Source organism: Pinus tabuliformis, chromosome X, assembly GCF_031772625.1.
Source record: "Pinus tabuliformis cultivar Carrire ecotype Pingquan chromosome X, CPIR1, whole genome shotgun sequence".
Taxonomy (NCBI): Eukaryota; Viridiplantae; Streptophyta; class Pinopsida; order Pinales; family Pinaceae; genus Pinus; species Pinus tabuliformis.
In genome coordinates, this window is record NC_142308.1 from 1,418,418,216 (window position 1) to 1,418,441,148 (window position 22,933).

At 36.6% G+C, this 22,933-nt stretch overlaps 1 protein-coding gene across 2 annotated transcripts in view; it reads left to right on the forward strand.

Moving 5' to 3' along the window:
• LOC149145352 (RNA-binding (RRM/RBD/RNP motifs) family protein) overlaps positions 1 to 18,716 on the forward strand; it is a 32,533-nt gene extending 13,817 nt beyond the window's left edge. Inside the window, exons 4-9 of one of the 2 annotated variants that reach the window (XM_089453230.1) lie at positions 7,082 to 7,199; positions 7,308 to 7,416; positions 17,217 to 17,308; positions 17,472 to 17,541; positions 17,807 to 17,889; positions 17,984 to 18,716. In XM_089453230.1, the coding sequence (XP_089309356.1) occupies positions 7,082 to 7,199; positions 7,308 to 7,416; positions 17,217 to 17,308; positions 17,472 to 17,541; positions 17,807 to 17,889; positions 17,984 to 18,107 (596 nt within the window). In that variant the 3' untranslated portion in view covers positions 18,108 to 18,716. Of the gene's footprint in view, positions 1 to 7,075; positions 7,200 to 7,307; positions 7,417 to 17,216; positions 17,309 to 17,471; positions 17,542 to 17,806; positions 17,890 to 17,983 lie in introns of both variants that reach the window. The other variant, XM_089453229.1, reaches the window with a different exon arrangement.
• The last annotated feature ends 4,217 nt before the right edge of the window (positions 18,717 to 22,933 follow it).

Below are 22,933 nucleotides of genomic sequence, written 5' to 3' on the forward strand. Positions count from 1 at the left end.
CAAATTTATTTGTACTTTTCCTAAAGTGACTTTATAAGTGGTAAAGTCAATTTAATTTAAAAGTGACTTTATAAGTGGTAAAATTACATTCTAATTTAAAGGTGACTTTATTAAAGTCATTGAAGAATTAAAAAGTGAAAAAGTGACTATGGAAATAAAAGGCTAAGTGGGTCTTTATTTAGGTGGGTGAGTTAAAAAATAAAAAGTGAGAATTAAATGCATATTTATTCTCATCCCTAGATCTAAATGAATCCCAACCATTAGATCTTATGGTAACTCAAAAGGTCATTTAGAGAGTAAAAGGAGAAGAGAAGAGAAAAAGATCAATTCATTCTTTCATGAGCATTTGAGAGAAAGAGAAGAGAGAGCAAGGAGAAAATTTTTGAACTGTGAGGAAGTGAAGGAGAGCAGTAAGAAGACATTTCAGCAAATTTGGGCAACAACATTTATCGGCACACATCCCAAGGCAAAACCATAGATAAGGAGAATGGCACAAGAATCGAGGAAGAGGGGCAACAACATGGGCACAAATTTTGAGGTAGGTTTTGGGCACGATTTCCGAGGTAGCCGTACTACTAAAATTTGTACGGTTCGTACAACAGGTTTCAAGCACAATTTTTGAGGCAGGCGGTACAACATTTAATGCTGTTTTATTGTTGGAATTTTTTTTTTTTTTGTTTTGGCAGTTTTCTGATTGGCATGATTTTTGAGGCGGAGTTCAAGCACATAAATCAAGATAAGTTGTAATTTGTGGTTGCTGGAATTTTTACCGTGTATTTCAGTTTTTTTGTAAAAGCATTTTCAGAAATAAAGAAGAGCTCTCAAAATGGTTTTCCCCAAGAGTTGTAGGGGGGTTTTTCCAGGATCACATTGACCAAAAATCACTGTGTTATTTTCGGTGTGTGACTGTCATAATTTTACTGTGTTTTATTTTTGCAATTTCCGCAGTTGTGAAATCTCTAAATTTGTGTTTTCAAAAAATATTGTCATTTCCAGATTTTAGAATTTTTATCATGCTTGGATTTAAAACTAAATGCATGGAATGATAAGGAAAACTGATAGTGGAGTAGGGGTTGAAATTCTTCAAGAATAATGAGGTCTATGGCTGGGTGGAATGTTTAATGCCTGCATCTAGCCGATGATTTACGAAAGATAATTGTTTGCATTATGTGTTTAAATGCTCAAGGGTGTGTTTATTCTTGTCTGTACATGTTGTGTATATATTCTATTTGTTTATGCATATTTTTATTGTCCTTATTATGTTAATTGATTCATAACATGGTAGTATGCATGTGACATTCATGAACAATTTGAATTATGGTACTAAAGGTACCTTAGGGGTGGAATTAAGTTTGTTAATGTGACCAAGATGGTTAGGACAATGACTTTGTGCATACAGTTGATGGATAATAGATTCATTTATATAGTTGATGGAAGTTGGCGTACAAAAATCCATCTATACAGTCAACAACAATCGATCATGTATGTAGTTAGTAGACAATAGATTGAATTGCTTAGTCAATCGGTAGGTGGCGGATAGTAGATTAGATTGCTCAGTCAATGGGTAGTTGTAAGACAATAAATCTTGCATATAGTCGATAAATGGTTGATGGGTTATGGGACGACAAGTTGGGGATGACAATAATCCACACACACACACACACACATATATATAACATTTGTAGTTGCTCCAAGCTTGTAAGTAGAACAAGCTACACTATATACTATTATGCACAACCACTACACGTCAATTTTGAAACATTTCGAGCAATTTAAACAAGGGATGAGTGTCAATCAATTATTGGCTGCTAATATGAGGAAAAAATGCAGTTTAGCTTTAGGAAATTTAAGTGTATTTTTTTCCAATTTCCAATAAGGCTTGTTGCCTCAAAATCTAGCAAGTATTTTGAGAGGCCTCACAAGACAAGAGCCAAAATAAGGGACAACACCATGCGGTGGAGGCCCACTGTCACCACAACTCACCACTTCTTGCTCCTTAGTGGACTTTCACCACAAGGGAGGCTTCGCTATGTAGGTCACCTAATAGATATTCAAATATATGGCTTAGAGGTGACAAGGATAGGCTTAGGAATGGCACTCAACTTAAGAACAAGGCTCAATCCAACAAAACAAGGCAAAGCATACCCTCCAAGAGGCTTATTTAGGGCACTTATCATCTAGGGTTTAATGAATAGGAAAGGACAAAGGCCTACAAAGGTGCATAAGGCTAGGAGGAGGCTTGCTAAAGATAGATATGATCAACAATTGGAGCAACAAGCCTTCAAAAAGCCCTAAGTTGAAGCCTAGGATTAGGCTAGGGCTTACCCTAGGGAAAATTTACCTAAGGCTCGTGACATCAACCCTAAAATGGAAGAATTTGCTATGGAAAAGGATGAACATTGATGTAATGAGGCTCAAATGATGTGAAGAAGGCTCCTAAAGGCTAGCACACTCCTAGTTGAAATCCACCATAGCCTTAGCCTAGTGGCTTGCCTTGAAGGGTGGAAAATGTAAGGGAGAGAGGAAAATAAGTTTAAAAGATATTTATATGGTGTGATCATCTATGTGGATGGCTAGTGCTTGATCTTTGGGTGATGGAGTCTAAGTGAGACCTACTAATGGAGAAATCAAACCCTAGTGTGGAGTAAGGGCAAGGAAAGCCCTAACTATCACTTTGAGGTGATAAAGTCATGAAGAGAGCTTAACATGAAGATTCATTCAAGGGATTGTCATACATTCTTTAGGATAATGCATACAATACTTTGCCAAGATTTCATAGTGAAAATTTTATTAAAACTAGAACATAGAAACCTTAACAACAACCATTCCATGCGATAACTATAAAAGGATAATCAACATATAGAGTACTTACAAGAAATACATGAAAAAATCCTCTATTATCCCAAAATGATGTCTCCACAACAAGAGAGTCTACAAAAGCAAAACATCCACAATAGATCACATCTCCACAAGTATACAACACTTTTAGCTAGTATGAAATACTCTCAGGAGGCCAAATTCTCCACAAATGATGATGAAAAATGAAAGTGAAGTGACTTCTATTTATAGGAGGTCTACCTCAATGAATTCTAACTAATGAAGCCCCTAAAACAAGTTTGACATGAAATAAACCTTGGGTTAGTGTTACTTGGGAGTGGGAGCAAAAACGGGTGCGGGAGCGACATTTTCAAAAGCTCCCGGTTTGGGCGCGAATCCCGGAGTGTATATATATATATATATATATATATATATATATATTTATATTTTGATACATATAGGTCAACAAAAACATGTAGAATTATGAATTAGATATAAATAACATAAAAAACATAGATTGAACCATATAACAACAATCATCTAGAAGTTATAATCTTCATCAACCACGTCCACAAGTTAGTAACATAGTAACATACAACATATTGAGTCTCGTGATTCATCAATCTTAAACTTTCAAGCTCTCAAAATTCAATAGATAACATTTATCATCATTGATCACCAAAGTTGTACTTGTAAGCTAAGTGTAAACAACAAATAATATCTAACATGAAATGAAATGATATAAAATGAAATGAAACAACTTTCAACTTTCATGAAGCATCATATTCATAATTCATTACTAATGAGTTATAATTGCCAACTTCAAACTTAATTTGTCATATATTGTTTAAAAAATATCATAATAAATATGAAAGAGTCAATAGTTATAAAAACTACTAGAAACTGCAAAAGGCAAGTAAATCTATTATCTATTGCTTATGCTTGGGCCTCTTGCCACCACGAGAAATGTCTAGTTTTTTAGTCATGTTGGAAAATCAGGATCTTTGTCATTAATATCACCCTCTAAGCATTAATCCAGAGATATCTTTGTCATTACCTCTGTATCTGTATAAGGATCTTTGTCATTAATATCACCGTCTAAGCATTAACATAAGATAGAAAAAGCGTAGCATGTCAAGTCAAGATTTTGTTTGAGTGATGCGTACATTTTTAGGAGGGTCATGATGGAGGAGTTCGACAACCAATGTCACTAACATCAAGGTACATAGAGGGATTGGTTCTCTTGATTAAATACGAGTTCCATACCCTAATACATGACAAAATTCAATGGAAACATTACAATCCTGAAATCCTGAAAAACTGATAAGTCTGCTAGATTTTGAATGAAATCTAAAATTCTACTTTCTCCATATGAAATCCAATGAGGTTGGAACCACTCTCAAGCATCCTGAGTCATTTTATGGTAATGTTAAAAATTTAAGTAAAAGTGATGTCACTTTTACTTTAAGAATTTAACATTACCATGAATCACATATCAATACTAGGGCCATAGGCTTGATCATTAAGTTGCCCCACTCAATTTTGTTTCTTTGAAAAAAATTGCATTTGGAACATTACTGCAATTTTTTTTGTTGTTGCAAAAATGGCTAAATGCTCCCAAAAACACTCCCGAAAAGGCAGGGAGCGTTTTTTTAGGGAGTGCGCTCCCAACCCGCTCTCGAGTCGCTCCCGCTCGGAACGCGGATTGGGAGCGAGATCGATTGGGGGGGGGGGGGCACTCCCCCGCAACACTGAAATGAATTATATAAAATAGGGTGCCCAAGCTATTTACCTTAACTTGGATAAATCAGATTAGTTTAACCTTTGAGCAGTTAAATCAACCTCAATATGTGTGCACAACTGATTAAATCACCATGAACATGTCTTGAATGAAGTGTGCATTCTAATAAAGTGTTATACCTTGTAAATAAAAGATATTCTTCATAGCAAGACTCCATGATGATAACAACAAAACACAAAGCCCAACCTAATGTGCACCACCAATGGATTATTACATAAAAAATTATTATCCATCCTTAGGAAAAGTTTAGATCACCATCAAATCATATGTAGTAACATCCTTTCTTATTCAGACTCCAGAAATAACTTATCAATCCCATCATCCATATCCAAGATAAGCATACATATCCAAGATTTCCAAGACAAGTATATATCCTACCACCATCATCATTAAATCCTTGGGGAGCTAGAACCGCCATTCATATTAAAGATAAGCATATAAACCAAATCACCATGATAAGATAGCATGCTCCACTTCCATCAAAAGTCCAACTAAGAGCTGATGAACAAGACAAGCATATGTGAGAAGACCACCAAGCAGCAAGCACAATCATCAAACCAAGGAAAAGTCAGACTCTGTCAGACTCCCCCAACCTAAGACCTACATCAAATGATATGATGGCATGGAGATAGGGCCCTCCATAAATATGAATCTCCCCAAGTTGGTCCAATAGTTCCACATAACCGCCGGCATATTTCCATCAATGTGATGAAAATCACAAAGTGGAGCCTCATACAATATGAGGTGTAATAGTCCTGAGGTTTTGTAACTTGACCCAAAAGGCATGAAGATAAGGGGCTTCATAAAATGAATCTCCTCAAGTTTGTCCAATAGCTCCAAGTAACCAGGTGTAAATTTAATAGGCCTGATGTTTTGTTGGTAGACCCAGAAGGCCTGAAGATAAGGGGCTCCAGAAAGGTGAATCTCCCCAAGTTGGTCCAGTAGCTCCAAGTAACCAGTAGCAAATTTACATCAGTATGATGAGAAACATAAAGTGGAGCCTCATAAAATATGAGCTGTAATAGGCCCGATGTTTCGTCACTTGGCCCAAAAACACATTGCTTAGATGAAGATACCACTTGTAATAGACATGATGGTCGTGACATAGAGCCGTCACAAATAAAAGGACTTGAAAGCAAATTATATATTCCCCCCTTCACCCTCCCACCACATTTTCTATGGAGCACCATGTGGGATAACCCCCCTACAGAATACCTGGATAGAGGGCAGTTGAACTGCCAACTATTATACCAGCTGGTAACCCTACATGACTGAACCAAACCAGAACCAGAGGTCTCAGGGCAAACACCTCCTTACAATAGTCCATTCAACCAATTGAGCTCACTTATTAGGCTATATAAGTTTTAAGATCAATTATTTGGCTGATTAGTGTGTGTTTGTCAGTAATATTTCAACTATGTTAGCTTCCTCTCCACTGTTATTGGATAATTTTTGTTGCTGTTTTTTACTGCAACCCCAACAAATGGCTCTTATATATACCCCATGTAAGTCTGTCACTTTTGTTCCTTCAACCTTCTCTGTAATTGACTATGGATGTAAGCCTGTTAGTAAATTTGTTCCGTCAGCCTTCTCTGTCAATGTTGGGTGATTTTACTTTAAATATTCTACCAAAGAGGATGAGAACACAGGTTCCCTATATGTTTTACTTGTCTTACTTTTGTAGGTGCATATTTTTCTCTTCTTTTGAAGTCGAGGAGTGGTAGGAATCTACACCCAATTCCTTATGTCTATAATTCTACTGTTTGTGTACACCCAAGTGAATTCTACTGTTTGTGGACTATCCACCACTTGATTGTTTCAAGATTGATTCTGTAGTTGCAATGAGCAACCATGGTCTCCTATTCCAGTGTTTGCATTTGTGTTTCTGAAAGCTTCCTTGAGGCTGATGTGAAAATGTTCTGTAATTTAGCAGTTAGGGGTTTTAAATTCTATGATTTCCAACATTAGGTCGAGGCTTCTGTCTTTCACATTCTTGTTCTCCCTTAATATTTCTTTGCTATAGTATTCAACATCAGAAGTTTAGAAAATTGGGGCTGATTGTCTGTGTGATTTTATTTCAGCTTGTTTCCTTTGTTCCAATTGTATAGTTTTTTATGAAAGACACTGATTCTTGAAATCTCATTTACTGGTGATAGAAAATTATTTGCATTTGTCATCTTATGGTAACTAGTTTATCGTTAAACTGCTTGTGTCTCATTGGTGCCATTGAAAATGCTTGTTTAGTTCATTTATTTCTTGAGACTGATTCGCTACAAATGATGGAATAAATGATTACTGCTTCTAGGTTCTGTAAGAAAATTTTGCCATTGCATTGCTACACATGAGCTTATAACTTGATATCACAACTGCTATGTTTGAAATTTGCATTTTACAAATTTGTTGTTCATCTTTTGGTTCAAAATCTGTTTCTGATGTTTTCAATTGTAATTGGTGTAGTGTCAGACACAAACAATTTTGACCCAAGTAAACGAATGAGAACTGGTGGAGACTACACTCCTGCCGCTTACCATCCCCCTGGCACGTTTGTCAGTCCCTCTGCCACTGTCTGGGGTCCTCAGAGGTTAGACTTTATTTATAAAAGTTTAATTTGAATGCTTGTTTTGAAAGTATATTCTTTCTGTTGTCAATCACGTGTTGGACATTTGTTTTCATGCCATTATATTTTCAGCTATTTGGCATCTTCGACTGCATCTTATGATCCATATGGTGGATATCCAGTTCCCCAAGTCCCACCAGTTCCAATTCCTGTTGCTCCTGCAGGCTATGCACCTGTTCAGGTATGACATTGTTTAGAAACCCTGGGTTGTAAAGTTCTTTATTTAATTGTGCAGTGGATGTATCCTTTAATCTTTCAGGAAGAGCATGTAAATTGATTTTTTTTGATTAATTGTCCAGTATTTTAGGTTAGTTCCTGATTATAGATATTAACTTGAGCACCAAGCCGTGGTTCAATATCTCGATTGGTCATGACTTTAGTAGCACTTCTACTGGATGCTTGAGAAAGATTCTTCTTTCCGAGTTGTTATTTTGGTTTGACTATGTCTTTAGAAAAAGACTGGCTTCATCTGTTGTGATGAATGGTGTGTTGAAAAATGTAACAAGGTTCGGTCTTCATAATTATCATTGTACTTGTATCAATATGTATTTCATGTACAAAACAAAAAGAAGAAAAATAAATTATTATTATTATTATCATTATTTCATTAGTTAAGCATGTTCTTCATGCTTCTAGGATTTATTGAGTCAATTTTTTTTTGTCATGAGTCAATTTATTGTACTTGAGTCAAGTCCCATTTGGACTTTTGGATGAAAAAGGAAAACTAATTTTATTAGAGTCAAAAGAGTCATTTTGTCACCCACAAGACCAAGGCGGCCCTGCAAGGGACAAATTCGACCTATTGGATGTGTATATATAAGAACAGTTCAACCTCATTGTAGCACCAATTCAGAACATTGATTTCTGTGCAAGAAGGAGCAAGAAGACAAGGAAAGAAGAGTGAAAGTCAAAGGAGAAAGAGTGATGGTCTAAGAAGGAAATTTTTGTGATTTTGTGTCCTAATACTGCCACATGTGTGAGAATTTCAAACAGTTGCAGGTGCCGAAAATTTCAGATCAGTTGCAGAGGCCAAAAATCAGAGTTTGACAAGATTTTAAGACCTTTGACCATCATTGACTTGGTTGGATTTGACTTGGTTTAGGAAGGTGTGAAGGAGGGCTGACTTGGGTCTTGTGGGAGGTTTTGGTTTTGGATTTCTCACTTTGATCTGATTCTATAAGAAGAGAAGTTGGTTGGGTTTTCTCCCTTGTGATCTGATTCTATAAGAAGAGAAGTTGGCTGGGTTTTCTCCCTTGTGGGGTTTTTCCCTGGGTTGGAGCCTATATATTGTGTTCATTGTCTTTTTGCGATCTTCATGTTTATGTTTTTGTTAATTGTTTGATGAAGAAAACATGATAAAAGAAATAAGAAGCCAACAAACATTCACAAACAATTATCAAGTAAAAGAACTCATCCTAAATTGCTAGCCTATTGGTTTCTCAACATGGTTTCAGAGCTAAGGTAATGAGAAGGCAACTTGAAGATCACTTATCTTGGGTCTTGTGGGAGGTCTTGGTTTTGGATTTCTCACTTTGATCTGATTCTATAAGAAGAGAAGTTGGTTGGGTTTTCTCCCTTGTGGGGTTTTTCCCTGGGTTGGAGCCTATATCTTGTGTTCATTGTCTTTTTGTGATCTTCATGTTTATGTTTTTGGTAATTGTTTGATGAAGAAAACATGATAAAAGAAATAAGAAGCCAACAAACATTCACAAACAATTATCAAGTAAGAGAACTCATCCTAAATTGCTAGCCTATTGGCTTCTCAACATGGTTTCAGAGCTAAGGTAATGAGAAGGCAACTTGAAGATCACTTATTACAAAGGAGGAAGCACAAGGATCATCATCATTAGCAGTCGTCGTTTTGAAGAAGACAATCATCTTAACAATCTCTCTCTTTTGACTATATTGGAAAATTCTTGATCATCACTCTATAGAAGACTTCACTCAAGAAACATCAAGATTCTTGGGAACATCATCTACATTCTTGAAATGATCATCATTGAAGCAACTTGGAGATATTATTGTTCTAACCATCCTTGGAGGACATCTTCGAAGACCCTTGGTAACATCAAGTTACTTGAAGGCATAATATTTGGCAAATAACTACCCTATTACCCTCCATGCCTCAAACTTCAAAACCAATGGCATCTTTTTGTAAGGAAGGCAACAAACTTGATGGGTCATCATATTTCAGAGCCTAGAAGAAGCAGATTGATTTAGTTCTCATAGAAAATGAAGTCATGGATCACGTTTTAGGAAAAGTTTCAGAACCATATAAGGACAAAAATCAAGAATTGGCCAGGTAGAATAAAGGAGAAGTTAGGGCTCATAGAATTCTCATTGAGTCCATCAAAGATCATCTTATTCCCTTTGTTGTAGATTTGGTCACATCAAAAGAAGTCTATGACAAATTGGTGAAGTTATATGCTGTCAATACTACAGGTTAAAAAATATCTTTAAGGAATCAACTTTACAAAACAAGTCTATCAAAAGATGAAGACTTGGACTCATACCTTATGAAAATCTCGAAATTGAAAGATCAACTACAAGGGCTTGTAGAAGTCGTATCTGACTCTGAACTAACTGCTTGTAGATTAGAGCAATTTTGTGACTAGCATCTATTCAAGGAAAGATACTCTATCTTTTTAATGAACTATGGGCTTTATGTGTTCTAGAAGAAACACGATTGAAAGCCAAGGATGACATCGAACCCAACAATGAACAATCTCAAGCTTTTACTACTAGATCAAAGAAGAAGTCAGGAAGATTTGGAAGATTTGAACCCCGTCGAAACAACAACAACAACAAGAACAATCAGCCACGTGGAGGCCGGGACATGTCCAAAGTGCAATGCTTTGGTTCAATGAATATGGACACTTCAAAAGGGATTGTCCCAAGGATCCTAAGATCTGGAAGAACAACAAGAGGGAGGAGAAAAGTGGAGCCCACATTACAGAAGAAGATGAAGAACTTAAGAAGAAACCAAAAATTGAAGATCATAAGGATATTTACTTTTGAAGGATTCTATTGCTACCAAGTTTATAAGCAGTTTGTTTTCTCTTTTATTAGAATATCACAGCTAGAGTAGCAATTGCAGTTACGTTTGTAGAAGAGTATTGGGATTTGCAAATTATGGTATCTTGGAAAGAAGCATATAGCATTGGAAGAATTAGAGTCTACATTGTCAAGTTGCATCTTATCACAAAAGGTTGGAGGCAATCATCTAATCATATAGCAAAGCAAGGATAGAATGATTTGGGTCATCAAGTACTTTACAGTTAATGCAACAATTATAGTTGTATCATGTTGATCTAGAAGTAGTGATTTAGCAGAAAAGGACTACAAGGATCTATTATAGAAGCAAAACCATTAGCAGAGTCAAGGTCATTATGCAACATTATAGAAGTTTCTACAAGTATGGTATTTTGTTTCAAAGAATGGAAGAATCAAAGTAAGATGGCAGAAGTATATTCCACTAGAAGATCTTGGAAGCAACATTGAAGCAACCTAGAAGTCTGAAGATATGAAGATAGTCTAGGAGTAGTATGCAAGCATAAATGAAGCATTTCTCATCATAAAGAACAAGTTTCATCATTCATGGACATCATCTTCAAAGAATATTAAAATAGCAAAGAAAGTCAACTAAAGGACAATATGAAAGGAAGAGGTATGCATATCTTCAGAGGGAGTTAAAAGTAAGAGCTTGATGCATATAAATAAAAAATATACTTGGGAAGCATTAGCATGATATGATCAGATAGGAAAAGTTAAGACTCTTTTGTATAGTTGTTTGATATATAGCAACATAACAAGATTGGCAGAAAAGATATTAACATTATTATGATGTGAGGAAGGAAGTTATGACAACTTTAGAGGGAGCTAGAAGCACAAAGCGGCTTGAAGGATCTTACAGTTTGAAATTTGAAGTAAAATCACTTGTTTTGGCAACTCTAATGATAAGGAATGTCACCATAATGTTTGGGATATGGTATGACTTCCAGGAAGAATATATAGCAAAAGTGTGTACTCTATAAAGGCAGGAAAGAGAACAAACTGATACAAGAAGTCATGAGATAGTTTGTTGATCACATGATGATATGATGGGTTTAATATTGATCAAGAAGTTCACTTTTCCTTAGATGAAAAGAGGAAGCTATAATTGGCTCGATGTTTTATGGTTTGATAGGTTGATCCGGATTTAAACAGGGACGCAACAATTTACAGAAATAACCATAAATACAAAGATGCAGCGGAAATAATACTTCATTTCATTAATGTAAAATATTGAAATATGCTTACAAATAGAAATGGAAATAAACCAACTAGGGCGATGGTAGCTTTATCTTTGAGAAGAGATGTGGCGGCTACATGCCTCTGAGCTACCTTATAATGAGGCTCAAGGGCCTTTTTATTATTGAACAATAAGAGCAAACCCTAAACAACCAAAACCCTAACCCGAGGAGATGTAACACCAAGAGTTTATGGGTCCTGTTGGGGTGAGTTGGACAACCAACTTCCTGGGGTCGCGACTTGGTCATATTATATCCGTTGTTGAAATTTGGTACCGGAGGACAGGTGGTTCCTTAAGGCTTTGATCTTTGGCCTAGGGAAAAGTGTCCAAAAGAATTTAATTTTTCTCCTAAAGTAACTTTATAATTTTTATAAAGTTAAATCTAATTTAAAAGTGACTTTAAGTGATAAAGTTACTAAGTCTAATTTTAAAGTGACTTTTATAAAGTCAATGAAAAATTAGAAAGGAAAAGTGACTTTCGAAATAAAATGACTAAGTAGGTCTTTATTAAAGTGGGGTGAATTAAAAAATAGAAAGTGAGATTTAAATGAGCATTTAATCTCAGCCATTGATCTAAATCTATTCTAGCCATTGGATTTAGGGATCACCCAAAAGTCACTTAGGGTTGGATTAAGGAAGGAAAAGGAGGAAAATATCATTTTTTTCTTTCATGAGCAGATTGGGAGAAGGAGAGCAAGAGAGCAAGGGAGATTTTTGGACAGGAAGGAGAAGGAAGCAACAGCTTGGCACACATACCAAGGCAGCACTTAAGCAAATCCGTATAGCTGAAAGAATAAGCAGAAAAAGGCAGATTTTTGCTGAGAAAATTTAAAGTGACTTTTATAAAGTCAATGAAAAATTAGAAAGGAAAAGTGACTTTCGAAATAAAATGACTAAGTAGGTCTTTATTAAAGTGGGGTGAATTAAAAAATAGAAAGTGAGATTTAAATGAGCATTTAATCTCAGCCATTGATCTAAATCTATTCTAGCGATTGGATTTAGGGATCACCCAAAAGTCACTTAGGGTTGGATTAAGGAAGGAAAAGGAGGAAAATATCATTTTTTTCTTTCATGAGCAGATTGGGAGAAGGAGAGCAAGAGAGCAAGGGAGATTTTTGGATAGGAAGGAGAAGGAAGCAACAGCTTGGCACACATACCAAGGCAGCACTTAAGCAAATCCGTATAGCTGAAAGAACAAGCAGAAAGAGGCAGATTTTTGCTGAGAAAACAGAGAAAAATTGATTTTTGGGCACGAATTTCGAGGAGGCGATTTTCTGCACGGAAACCGAGGTCTTCCCGTACAGTTTGTATGGCCGTCCGTACAGTCCGTACGGTTCGCACACTTGTACGTCTGTATAATCCGTACGGTCCGTACAACTCGTACAAAAAGTTTCCAGATTGTCTATTAGGCTGAAAAACAGATAAGTTTGCTTGCTGGAAAAATTTGTTTTGCTGAAATTTTTGCTGAAAATTTTCTCACTGTAAAAGGCATTTTCCAGAAATAAAGAAGAGCTCTCAAACTGGTTTTCCCCAAGAGTTGTAGGGGGTTTTTCCAGGGTCACATTGACCAAAAATCTCAGTGTTTAAATGTGATTTAATGGCTGTTTATTACTGCTGATTTTTATTTCTGCAATTTCCAACATTCTGTAAAATTTCCAGAATTTGTGTTTTCAGCAAATTTATTTTTTCCAGCTTGTTGAATGTATGGTTATGGGAAAGGGCATTTAACTACATGGGAGAAATAAGGTGAAACTGAAAATCGGGGTGGGAAAACAAAAATTTCTTCATCCGTTTGACGTGCATGATAACCCGTTGGAAAGATCTCTCTGAGGACTACGATAGAAAAGATGATTTTAGACAAAAAATCGTTGGCAGTAGATTTCCAAAAAAACGTCGTTTAGGGCCTCAAAACGGCTCCGAAAGTTTAGGGCCCGAAAAATTGCTAAAAATAGTAAATTGTGCTACAATTAAGAAAATTGAAAAACTGAAAGAAGCAATGGTGGGGGTCCAAGTGGAATTGGTGGGTGGCCACAAATATCCACCTAGATCATTCCTCCCCCCTTAGGAAGCAATGGTCCCCATTGCGTTGAGTTCCTCCATGAGATGAGGAAACTTTTGTTGAACTTGGTCCCTAGTGAGCCACTTGCCCTGGTGAAGGAGTTGGTTTGCTTTGACAACTCGATACAGTTGGATATTTTGGTGGTGATTGTGCATGATCTGTGTGTCCTTGATCCAATCACTTGCAGCTTGTTTCATGCAATCTGGATTTAACTCTGTGGGTGTGAGCTGTTTTGCAATGTCGGATGTGTCTAGTAATGGTGGAAAGCATGGTCGATGGCATTCCACATTGAACAAGCGAAGAAATGGGGGAATGTTGTGCTCCAAAGCATTTTTTCCCACAACCTTAGTAATGGTGTAGGGACCATATCGGAGTGGTCAGAGCTTCTAATGGGCTCTTGTAAGGCGTTCTTTCTCCAGATGTAACCAAACTTTGTCCCCATCTGAAACTTGTGTGGTACCCCTGTGGGTGAGGATAAGTAGTTCCTGTGTTCTTTCATGACCGCATCCCTTTGCTGCTGCTGTTGCTGCGTGGAGGAACCCTTTGCGGGGGTCATGGATGTGGCGATGATCCCCTTACTTTGGGATCGAACCAGACAGAAAATAAATTTCCTAGTCTGTGAGATGATCTTACTGCATTTCTTAGCAGAGATCAAAGAGGTGGCGGTAGGTGGGGCTACCTCCGGTATCCTATATAATGAATTACCCAAAGAAATAATAACAACGCGAGGTCTTGACTCATACACAACATGTGGCCTCCACAAGTATGGCTGGCCTAATAATACATCACAAACATCCAGAGGTGCAATGTCACACAATATCTCGTCTGTGAAGGGTTTGATGCTGTAGGGAAGGCGACACTTCTGGCGAACTTGGAGATCTCGTCCTTGGTGAAGCCACTTGATACTGTACGGCTATGGGTGTGGTGTAGTCGGTAGGCCCAACCGCTTCACGACCTCTGCTGAAATGAGGTTCTTTTGGCTTCCACTGTCAACAATGAATTGCAGCGGCGAACCCTTCACCCACATTTGTGAGTGGAAAAGTCGCTCCCCCTCCTTTGGATCTTTGGGCTCATTCTTCTGGATCTTGGCGGTGGTAACAGTGGCACTGGGCTCTACGTTAATGATCTGCTTCCCTTTGCCATTCCCCTTGTCGGGTTCTGACTCAGGGTCAGATAATGCATCTGATTTGGAAGCCTTGAACTCGGCCACCAACGACTGCTTGGTTCGACACTCACTTGTGTTGTGAGTGGGGATCTTATGGAATTCACACCACTTTCCTGTGTCCTTCTTCGACTTCGTGGTGTTGTTCTTTTCTTGCGGCTTCGACGGGTTGTCTTGGGTCACCCCGCCTTGGCTTTGTCCTTTGGTCTTCAGATTTGCAGATCCAAAGTCTCGCTTCTTTTGTTTAAACTTTTGCTCGATTTTGACAGCGTATCGGTATGTCGTGCCGAGCGAGGAGATGTTCAGGAACTCCATCTCTTCCTGGATGTACCTGTGTAGGCAGCCGCAGTATTTGAGTACCAAATGTAGCTTAGAATCCTTGATACCCAACTGTGTGCGAAGGGTATGAAAAATGTTTGTGAACTCTGGCACATCTTGGTCCCTTCCCTGCCGCAACGTGGTCCACTTTATGTATTTGTCCTCGTAGCTTTTGACAGGGTAATACTGCTCTTTGATGGCGTCCCGGAATGAATTCCAAGTGGGTGCGGTTGAAAATAGTGAGCCTGTACTTTCATCCTTTTGCTCGCAGTAGGTTCCCCACCAGTCCTTGACGTGGGGGGCTGCTTTGAGAAGAGCGAAAATAATCTTTTCCTGACTCGAAAATTCATGAATAGAAAAATACTCTTCTAGCAGATTTAACCATTTACCTACGACATCTGCGTCTGTTTAACCCTCGAATATGGGTATTTCAAAATTAACTTGTACCTTAAACGATGTGGCATTTCTAGAGTCGCTGTTGGAAGCTGATGCGTTGCCTCTGGGTAGCCGCTGAAGGATCTGGGCAAAGCTGTCCAACATCGTGTTCCTTTGTCGCTCGAGGGCTTCTTCGAGCAAGATTTTGATAGGATCTCTTGCCCCCTCGTCTTTCTTTTCATTCGCCATGGGAGGCTATTGAGATTTGCGAGGCTGGTCTTGCAAAGGTTCGACCAGTTCAAGCCCTAACTCCTTATATCCCGACTTCATTGGGGACATGCAAAGAAAAACTGAGAAAAAACAAACCGCTCTGATACCACTGATCCGGATTTAAATAGGAATGCAACAAATTACAGAAATAACCATAATACAAAGATGCAACGGAAATAATACTTCATTTCATTAATGTAAAATACTGAAATCTGCTTACAAACAAAAATGGAAATAAACGAGCTAGTGCGATGGTAGCTTTATCTCTGAGAAGAGATGTGGTGGCTACATGCCTCTGAATTGCCTTACAATGAGGCTCAAGTACCTTTTTATTATTGAACAATAAGAGCAAACCCTAAACAACCAAAACCCTAACCTGAGGAGATGTAACACCAAGAGTTTATGGGCCTCGTTGGGGGTGAGTTGGACAACCAACTTCCTGGGGTTGCGACTTGGTCATATTATCTCCGTTTGACGTGCATGATAACCCATTGGAAAGATCTCTCCGAGGACTACGATGGAAAAGACGATTTTAAACAGAAATTCGCTTGCACATGCCAAAAAATTTTGAACTTTGTTGATGGCAATCAAATTGTGGCATGGGATTAATGTACTTGTCAGTTATTTATTACCAATTAGTGTTATGCATCACATTTTCATGATTTTATAAATTTGGAAGTATGATGTTGTCAAAATTGATTAGGCTTATAACTATTCACTTATTCTTCTAAGTCTTCACATTCTTAACTTCCTTTAAGATCAAGAAGATTGAATTGGGGAGATGCAAGGATTGTTCCTCCTGTCTTTGTAGTCCAACCAAGGAGGAAAACATTTGAAAAGTGTTACTATATGTTATGGATTATGTGAAGACTAAATTCCTAGGAAAAGGTATAGGTTGATTAAAAAAGATTATTCAGAAGTAAATCCTAAAAACCATAATTTTTATTCAGGTAATAAAACAATTCATGAATTTTGTGAAGGAGTCTTTGTAATGGTTGAAATGAATCGAGTATCTGAAAGTCAGGCTAAAATTAAATATTTATCCTAATTATATTAACTTATCATATCTAAGTTCATTTTATTCCACTGTTATATCAAAATTAGCATAAACTATGGTAGGTCTCATATTTTCCAATCTTTGAGTAAAATAAACTGTCGTTGCCCTGGCTCTGTGTTCCCCAAGATCTACTACGCAACACTCCAACAGTTCATATAAACTTAAATCACTTGGAAACAATAAAATCCCTTAGTAACACGATTTTTTCTTTCTATGTAACTATTTCAAGTCTTATAATGATCTAAAGTCGATTCCAGCCTTTGAAACCCCCTTTGGACTAATTGTTTTTCTGCGTCTTTGTGATACAACAATTACTTATCCTTGGTCTGATTTCTTGAAAAGGTCAATTGGATTCCATCAGAACAAGAAGACTTCACCATTAGGATTAAATATTAATGCTGTTTGAATTTCATAATTCTTTGGGCTTACATTTTTCTGTTGTACCGCAGAATATGAAGGACAATCCCCCCTGTAATACTTTATTCATTGGCAATCTTGGTGAGAGTACAAGTGAGACTGAGCTGCGAGGGCTTTTTAGTGGGTATGTGGATTACCTTATCTTCTCTCAGTGAAATTCCTTGATAGTTTGCTGATAATGTTACCTGCTATTTTTCCTATTTTCATTATAATTTGTCATTATAATTTGCTAAATTGGAATCATAGATTGAAGCCTTAGTACTTCTTATTGTTGAATTATTATGCAGACAACCTGGTTTCCGACAGATGAAAGTCTTGCGGCAGGGAAGGAGCACAGTTTGCTTTATAGAATTCGAGGTATGAGTCCTTAAACAAATGATACTATAATATAGATATTGAATTAAAGGTTATTTTATGTGCTTAAATGACGAGATATTCTATTTTGTTTGTCTATAGTATATACCATCTTTTTGAACATGTGTCTTGTATTTACAAAGCCTACTATGATTATGTTGAAGAGTCTCAGCTTGAAACAGAACATAAGCTTGAAGCAATATTGATGCTGTCTAGGTGTTGACAAATTTTGATTGATTATTGTAATCCCTTTTCCTGTCTTTTTCAGGATCTACATAGTGCTGTGGCTGTCCACAACAACTTGCAAGGTGCAGTTCTCACCAGCTCAGATCGAGGTGGCATGAGAATACAATATCCTTTTTTGCTTTAAGAATGATTTCATTGTAGTATGAGTAGTTTTAAAATTGGCTACATAACATATCTGTTTATTCCTTGACATAAACACGTATTCAAAGAATCCCTTTGGAAGAAAGAAAGATTCATCTGGACCTATGGGACATGCAGTTGATGGAGCTCCTGGTGTTCCTTTAGCAGATATCAATGGTGTATCCTCGTCAGCATCACAGTGATACCAGATTATGTTGACAGCAACAACATTATGAGGGACGTATTCTACTCTTTAATGCTCCTTTTGAAGCATGAAATTAGAAATCAATGCCATCATCAGCATCATGTTGGTGCATCAGGTTGCATCATTGTTAGCTGTTATCATTGATGTTGTTGTTGTCAGCATATCCTCCATTTTTTTTTGCATGTGGTCGTTATTGCTATCATTTGTGCCATTATCATCCATAATATAATAGGTAGGATGGTGTATGCTGCATCTGTTAGGGGTATTATGGAGATATGCATCGGTCAAGCATGGAGAAAGGCTGAAGAATAATATTTTCTATTCGTGGGAGGGGAGGTGCATCAGAATCATATTGGAGACATTTTGTGCCATCATCATCCATGCAGGAACAATAGTTCTTCATATTGGCATACTGGCATTGGCATTAGGACTAAATATTTTTGTAGGAACATCTGCATGCACCATGCAAGATGATCAATCCATACTCATGTTGTGCTTGATTATGCAACTTGTTAGCACCTTGATCATCTACATTGTAGGTTCAGGATTTTGTTTTATTTGGCTGCTTGCCCAAAAGATCTTTCGTATATATGCATCTTTTCATACATAGCATTGTCTCATATTTTAAAGCTTCATTTATTCATAGTAGTGCTCTGATTGACTATGCATTTCTTAGTGTTATCGTTTGAAAAATAATTTGTGTTTTTTCTTCAGTAGTATGTATCTACACCTTAACTTCAAATGCTTATCATAGGGTATTTATGCATCTTTTAATATCCACTTATATCATGATAGATCAATTTCTATTGGGGGTGCCTGTTTCAAGTAGCATACTGCACAATTTTATTCATCTCTAAGTAGGACAATTGGTATGAAAATAATGATAGTGGAATACTATGACTGTCCACTTTTTGAAGACTATGCCAAGGAAAGTTGCATCAAGAGAGCTGGAAGTACCTGCAGAGTACAAAATTCCTACGGTAACTTATCTATCTGTCTCCAGCTCATTCTAGGCAACATTGTGTCTTGACTCTTGAGTTTTGAACTGTCTATAAAAGGTCGTGTAGCTGTTCCTCATTATGGATTGTTTTATGGTGAGCAAGCTTGGAACATTCTGCCTCCATGCTATTTATTCTACTGAATTTAACTTGTATTTTTCTTTTTGGTTTATATGATTTCTTTGTACTTAGACTTTCTGCAAGGCTTTAATGCAACATTCAGATTGTTTGTGCCTTCATTTGTAACAGAAGTGGAAGGCTTTACCTTTTTCTACCTGCTTTTTTTTTTGATTGTTTGAGAGGTAGGTTTTCCAGGTCCCATAATATAATATGATTATGTTGTGTTTTGCTTTCCTGTTTGAGCAATGATAATTTGCTTACCCAGAAAGCCAGCTGTATATATCTTTGCTTGCAAGCATAATTGTGTTTCCAGGTTTTGGTTATTTGAGAGGTAGGATTCCAGTTCACATAGTATAATATGGATTCAGATCAATATTTTTGTATGATATGTTTTACTTTCCTGTTCAACAGTCTGGACTTTGATTTCTTTACAAAGCTATCCGTCTGTTATCTTTGTTTGCAAGCGTAATCCACATTGTTTGTTTTATGTAAGTTTCTACTTCTGTGCATGCCATTTTTCACATATTTCATTTTAATTTTTTATGGTCAGATTTGAACGATCCTATACGTTTTACAAGTTTCTATGCGCTTCTAGGTGTGCTCCTTGATTCTGCTTTTTTTGCACGCTGAAAATGTTTTGCCTGTTCATTAAAGAAACTGACTTTCTTTTTTTGAAAGAAAACTAATCACACCTTTGGCCTTCAGACATATTCTGATTCATGAACCAGAACCTTGGAGATCGTTCAGCAATATCCACTTTTGTATTAACAACTTGAGAAAGCACATCATGTCCATAGGACTGTTTCAATGCGTATATGGTAGAATTTGAAATTGTCTTTGACGATGATGCTCTACTAATAATGGGTCAAAATAGGTGATTTTCCAATTAAATATTGAATGCTAGAGATAACTCCACTCTTGTAATATTTCTTTGTTCTGTAAGTTTGGTGGTTAGGCTGTTGATTACGAGTTTCCTCTTTTTACGTTGAATGTTTAAATGTTAATAGGTGTCACTATCATCTTAAATTTTCAACCACTAAGGAAATTTCATAATTTTAGGGTTCTGTCGATTTGCAACTAATGATTTAGGAACATAGTTTATTATAATCAGAAGGGTTGATTTAGAATGATGCAGTTTTAACATCTTGTTTTATGGATTCATTTTTCTTTAATTTCTAGCCATGGGTTTTACTTAAGGTGTGAATGCTGAATTTATCTACCAGGTTTAGTGTTTGATTCGTGGCATAATAAGTTCCAAGTTATGGACTCTGCGGGAAAACACATGATAGGATATTCTATTCTGACCTACTGTAGATTAGTAGGTCATGATTATGCTAAACAATTTCAAGCAAGTTTAGCTAGTGCTTAGCTACCCATCTGAGCTCTGAATGTAGAAGCCTATTGAGACACTTGAAATTATCCGGGCTAGCAGGACCTTTGTACTTTACTCGTACATGGATATTAATGATTTAGTGATGTAGTCAGGCATATGATATTTTATTTAAATGGAACCTTTCTTTTGAATGTTTGTCTTTGTTCACCAATTTTAGTATTAGATTCAGTGTTCTGCTAATTTGGGTTTCTTTTAGATTGAGCTTTTCATGTCCACTTTTTTGTTTCAAATTAAAGTAGGTGCAACTGTAACTACTCAAAAGTCTGATGTTTTAAAAAGTGATATTTTGATTCAGTGTCTGTAGTTTTCAAATAAGCAAACATCAATTGAAAGCAAAGTTTATCAAATTGGTTTACTAATGAGCAAAAATTTACTTGCTTGAGCTTTTACCAGGCAAACAGTGAAAGTGCAGGAGTCTGTTAGAGATTCACTGCTGTTGAAGTATGCTGTGTTTTGATTGTTTCCATTTTTCTTTTCTAGACAATAATGAGCACAAAATGCAGAAGCTATTCAAAGGATGTCGGGTAATTTCAATATTGATGGAGCTGTTTAACTATGCCCAGTGAATATTTTCTGATAATAAAAGTCTTTTAAATGTTGTTACCTGTAAAATAAGGTATTATTCCCATGAAAATTTGTAAAGTAAATCGCATGTTCATGAAGGATGAATTCTAATGAAACTCTATTTAGTTATTTTATGTCTCCTGGAACAGCAGTTCCCAGTCTAGTTTGCATTTAGGTTTTTGCTTGCAGTTGAGATGTTTTCAAGTAACCATGGAGATTGGAAACCACTGTCAACACAGAAAGCAACTTTAATCATTACAGAAAAATGATTTGGTCAAATTGATTTGGATAACACCTGTAAAGCCCTCAAACTAGACAAACTAAAAGTTGCCTCAACTACCTAATTGACAAGCCACTTTGTCTATTTAATTTTCTTTATTTCTGGAATGTTTGGTTGAACTGAGCATCATCAAGGTTAGGACAGTTGAGCTTTATCTTATACAATCAGATTTACATATGCATGTGTGTTTGTATATGAACTATATCTAGCTTGTAATCCACAATTTAATAAAAATGACTAATCTGCATCTGTTCCCATATCTGGATATGCATGTGTATCCTGATAACAGAGAACTTTGGCTCAAAAAATGAGGATAAAAGTATATTGAATAATGTTGGATTTTCTAGTGAATAGCAAGTTAACAGTCCACGTTAGATGGAAGCATTCGTCTTGTTCTTACAGATGGTCAGCAGTAAAAACTACTAAGCATGGCAAAAGGCAGTGGTGAAGCTGAAATCGGAACCTGTAAGGGTAGAGTCGATGGAATCTATTTGCATATACTAGTGGGCAAAAACTTGGATGATAAACATTTTATTTAAAGAACTAAAAATAGTGTCTGTATCCTTAAATGGGATACTTTCAGAAAGTGAATTCGTTATTGATTTGATACTTTCTATCCTTTCCTAGTGATGGGCAATGGAATTACCTGAAACCTTGGAATTTCAATCTTACTCCTGATCATTATGGAGAATAGAATGTTTGCTGTGTAAAAGTGATTTTGCAAACCATACTGTGGGGCAAATTTGAAATTTTAGGTTCGAAAGGTTAGAGTTATAGGGTAAAATTGTTATGCCCTGTGTTTTTTTTCAAATTCGATATAGATAATCTTCAATTATTGGAATTTATTTTTTGGCTGTAGTCTAACGAGGTCACATTTTCGCTTGGAAAACAATGGAAATTCCGGCAGAAATTTTTGGAAATCCAGGTTACAGCTGTCAAGCTTAAGCATTTTGGGTGCCCAGGGGTTGTTCTTGATGGTGCTTAATGCATTTCTACCATCAAAACAATTGATGCAAACACTCCCAGGATTGGATTTCTTGAAAAAAATTTCGCGAGATTTTAGTGAGAATTTTGCCATCTGGGCAAAATTATTGTGGTCTTGTTGAACATTGCCATCTCTTTTGTGTTTTAGGTACAGTGAATATATAAGCATGTGATAAATTGTTCCCTGTTTTGGTTTGGGTAGGCAATTGTTTATTTGTTGTGGATGAAAAGGATCTTGATGGAAAGGGTGGAAATATCATTCTTTTTGTGTTGATGGTTTGAGTGGAACTTTTCATCTCCAGTGGTTAGGGTATATTTGGTAAACCAACTAAAGTTATGCTCTTGTATTTTAAAAGGGTTTTGGAACTCTTAACAGTTCTCATTATACTTGGCTTCGAAATAGAGTTTTAGGAGGGTTTCAGAATTAGTCCAAAATTGTCATCATACTTGTCATTCACACTCTTCCAAAATAGAGCTTGAGATCT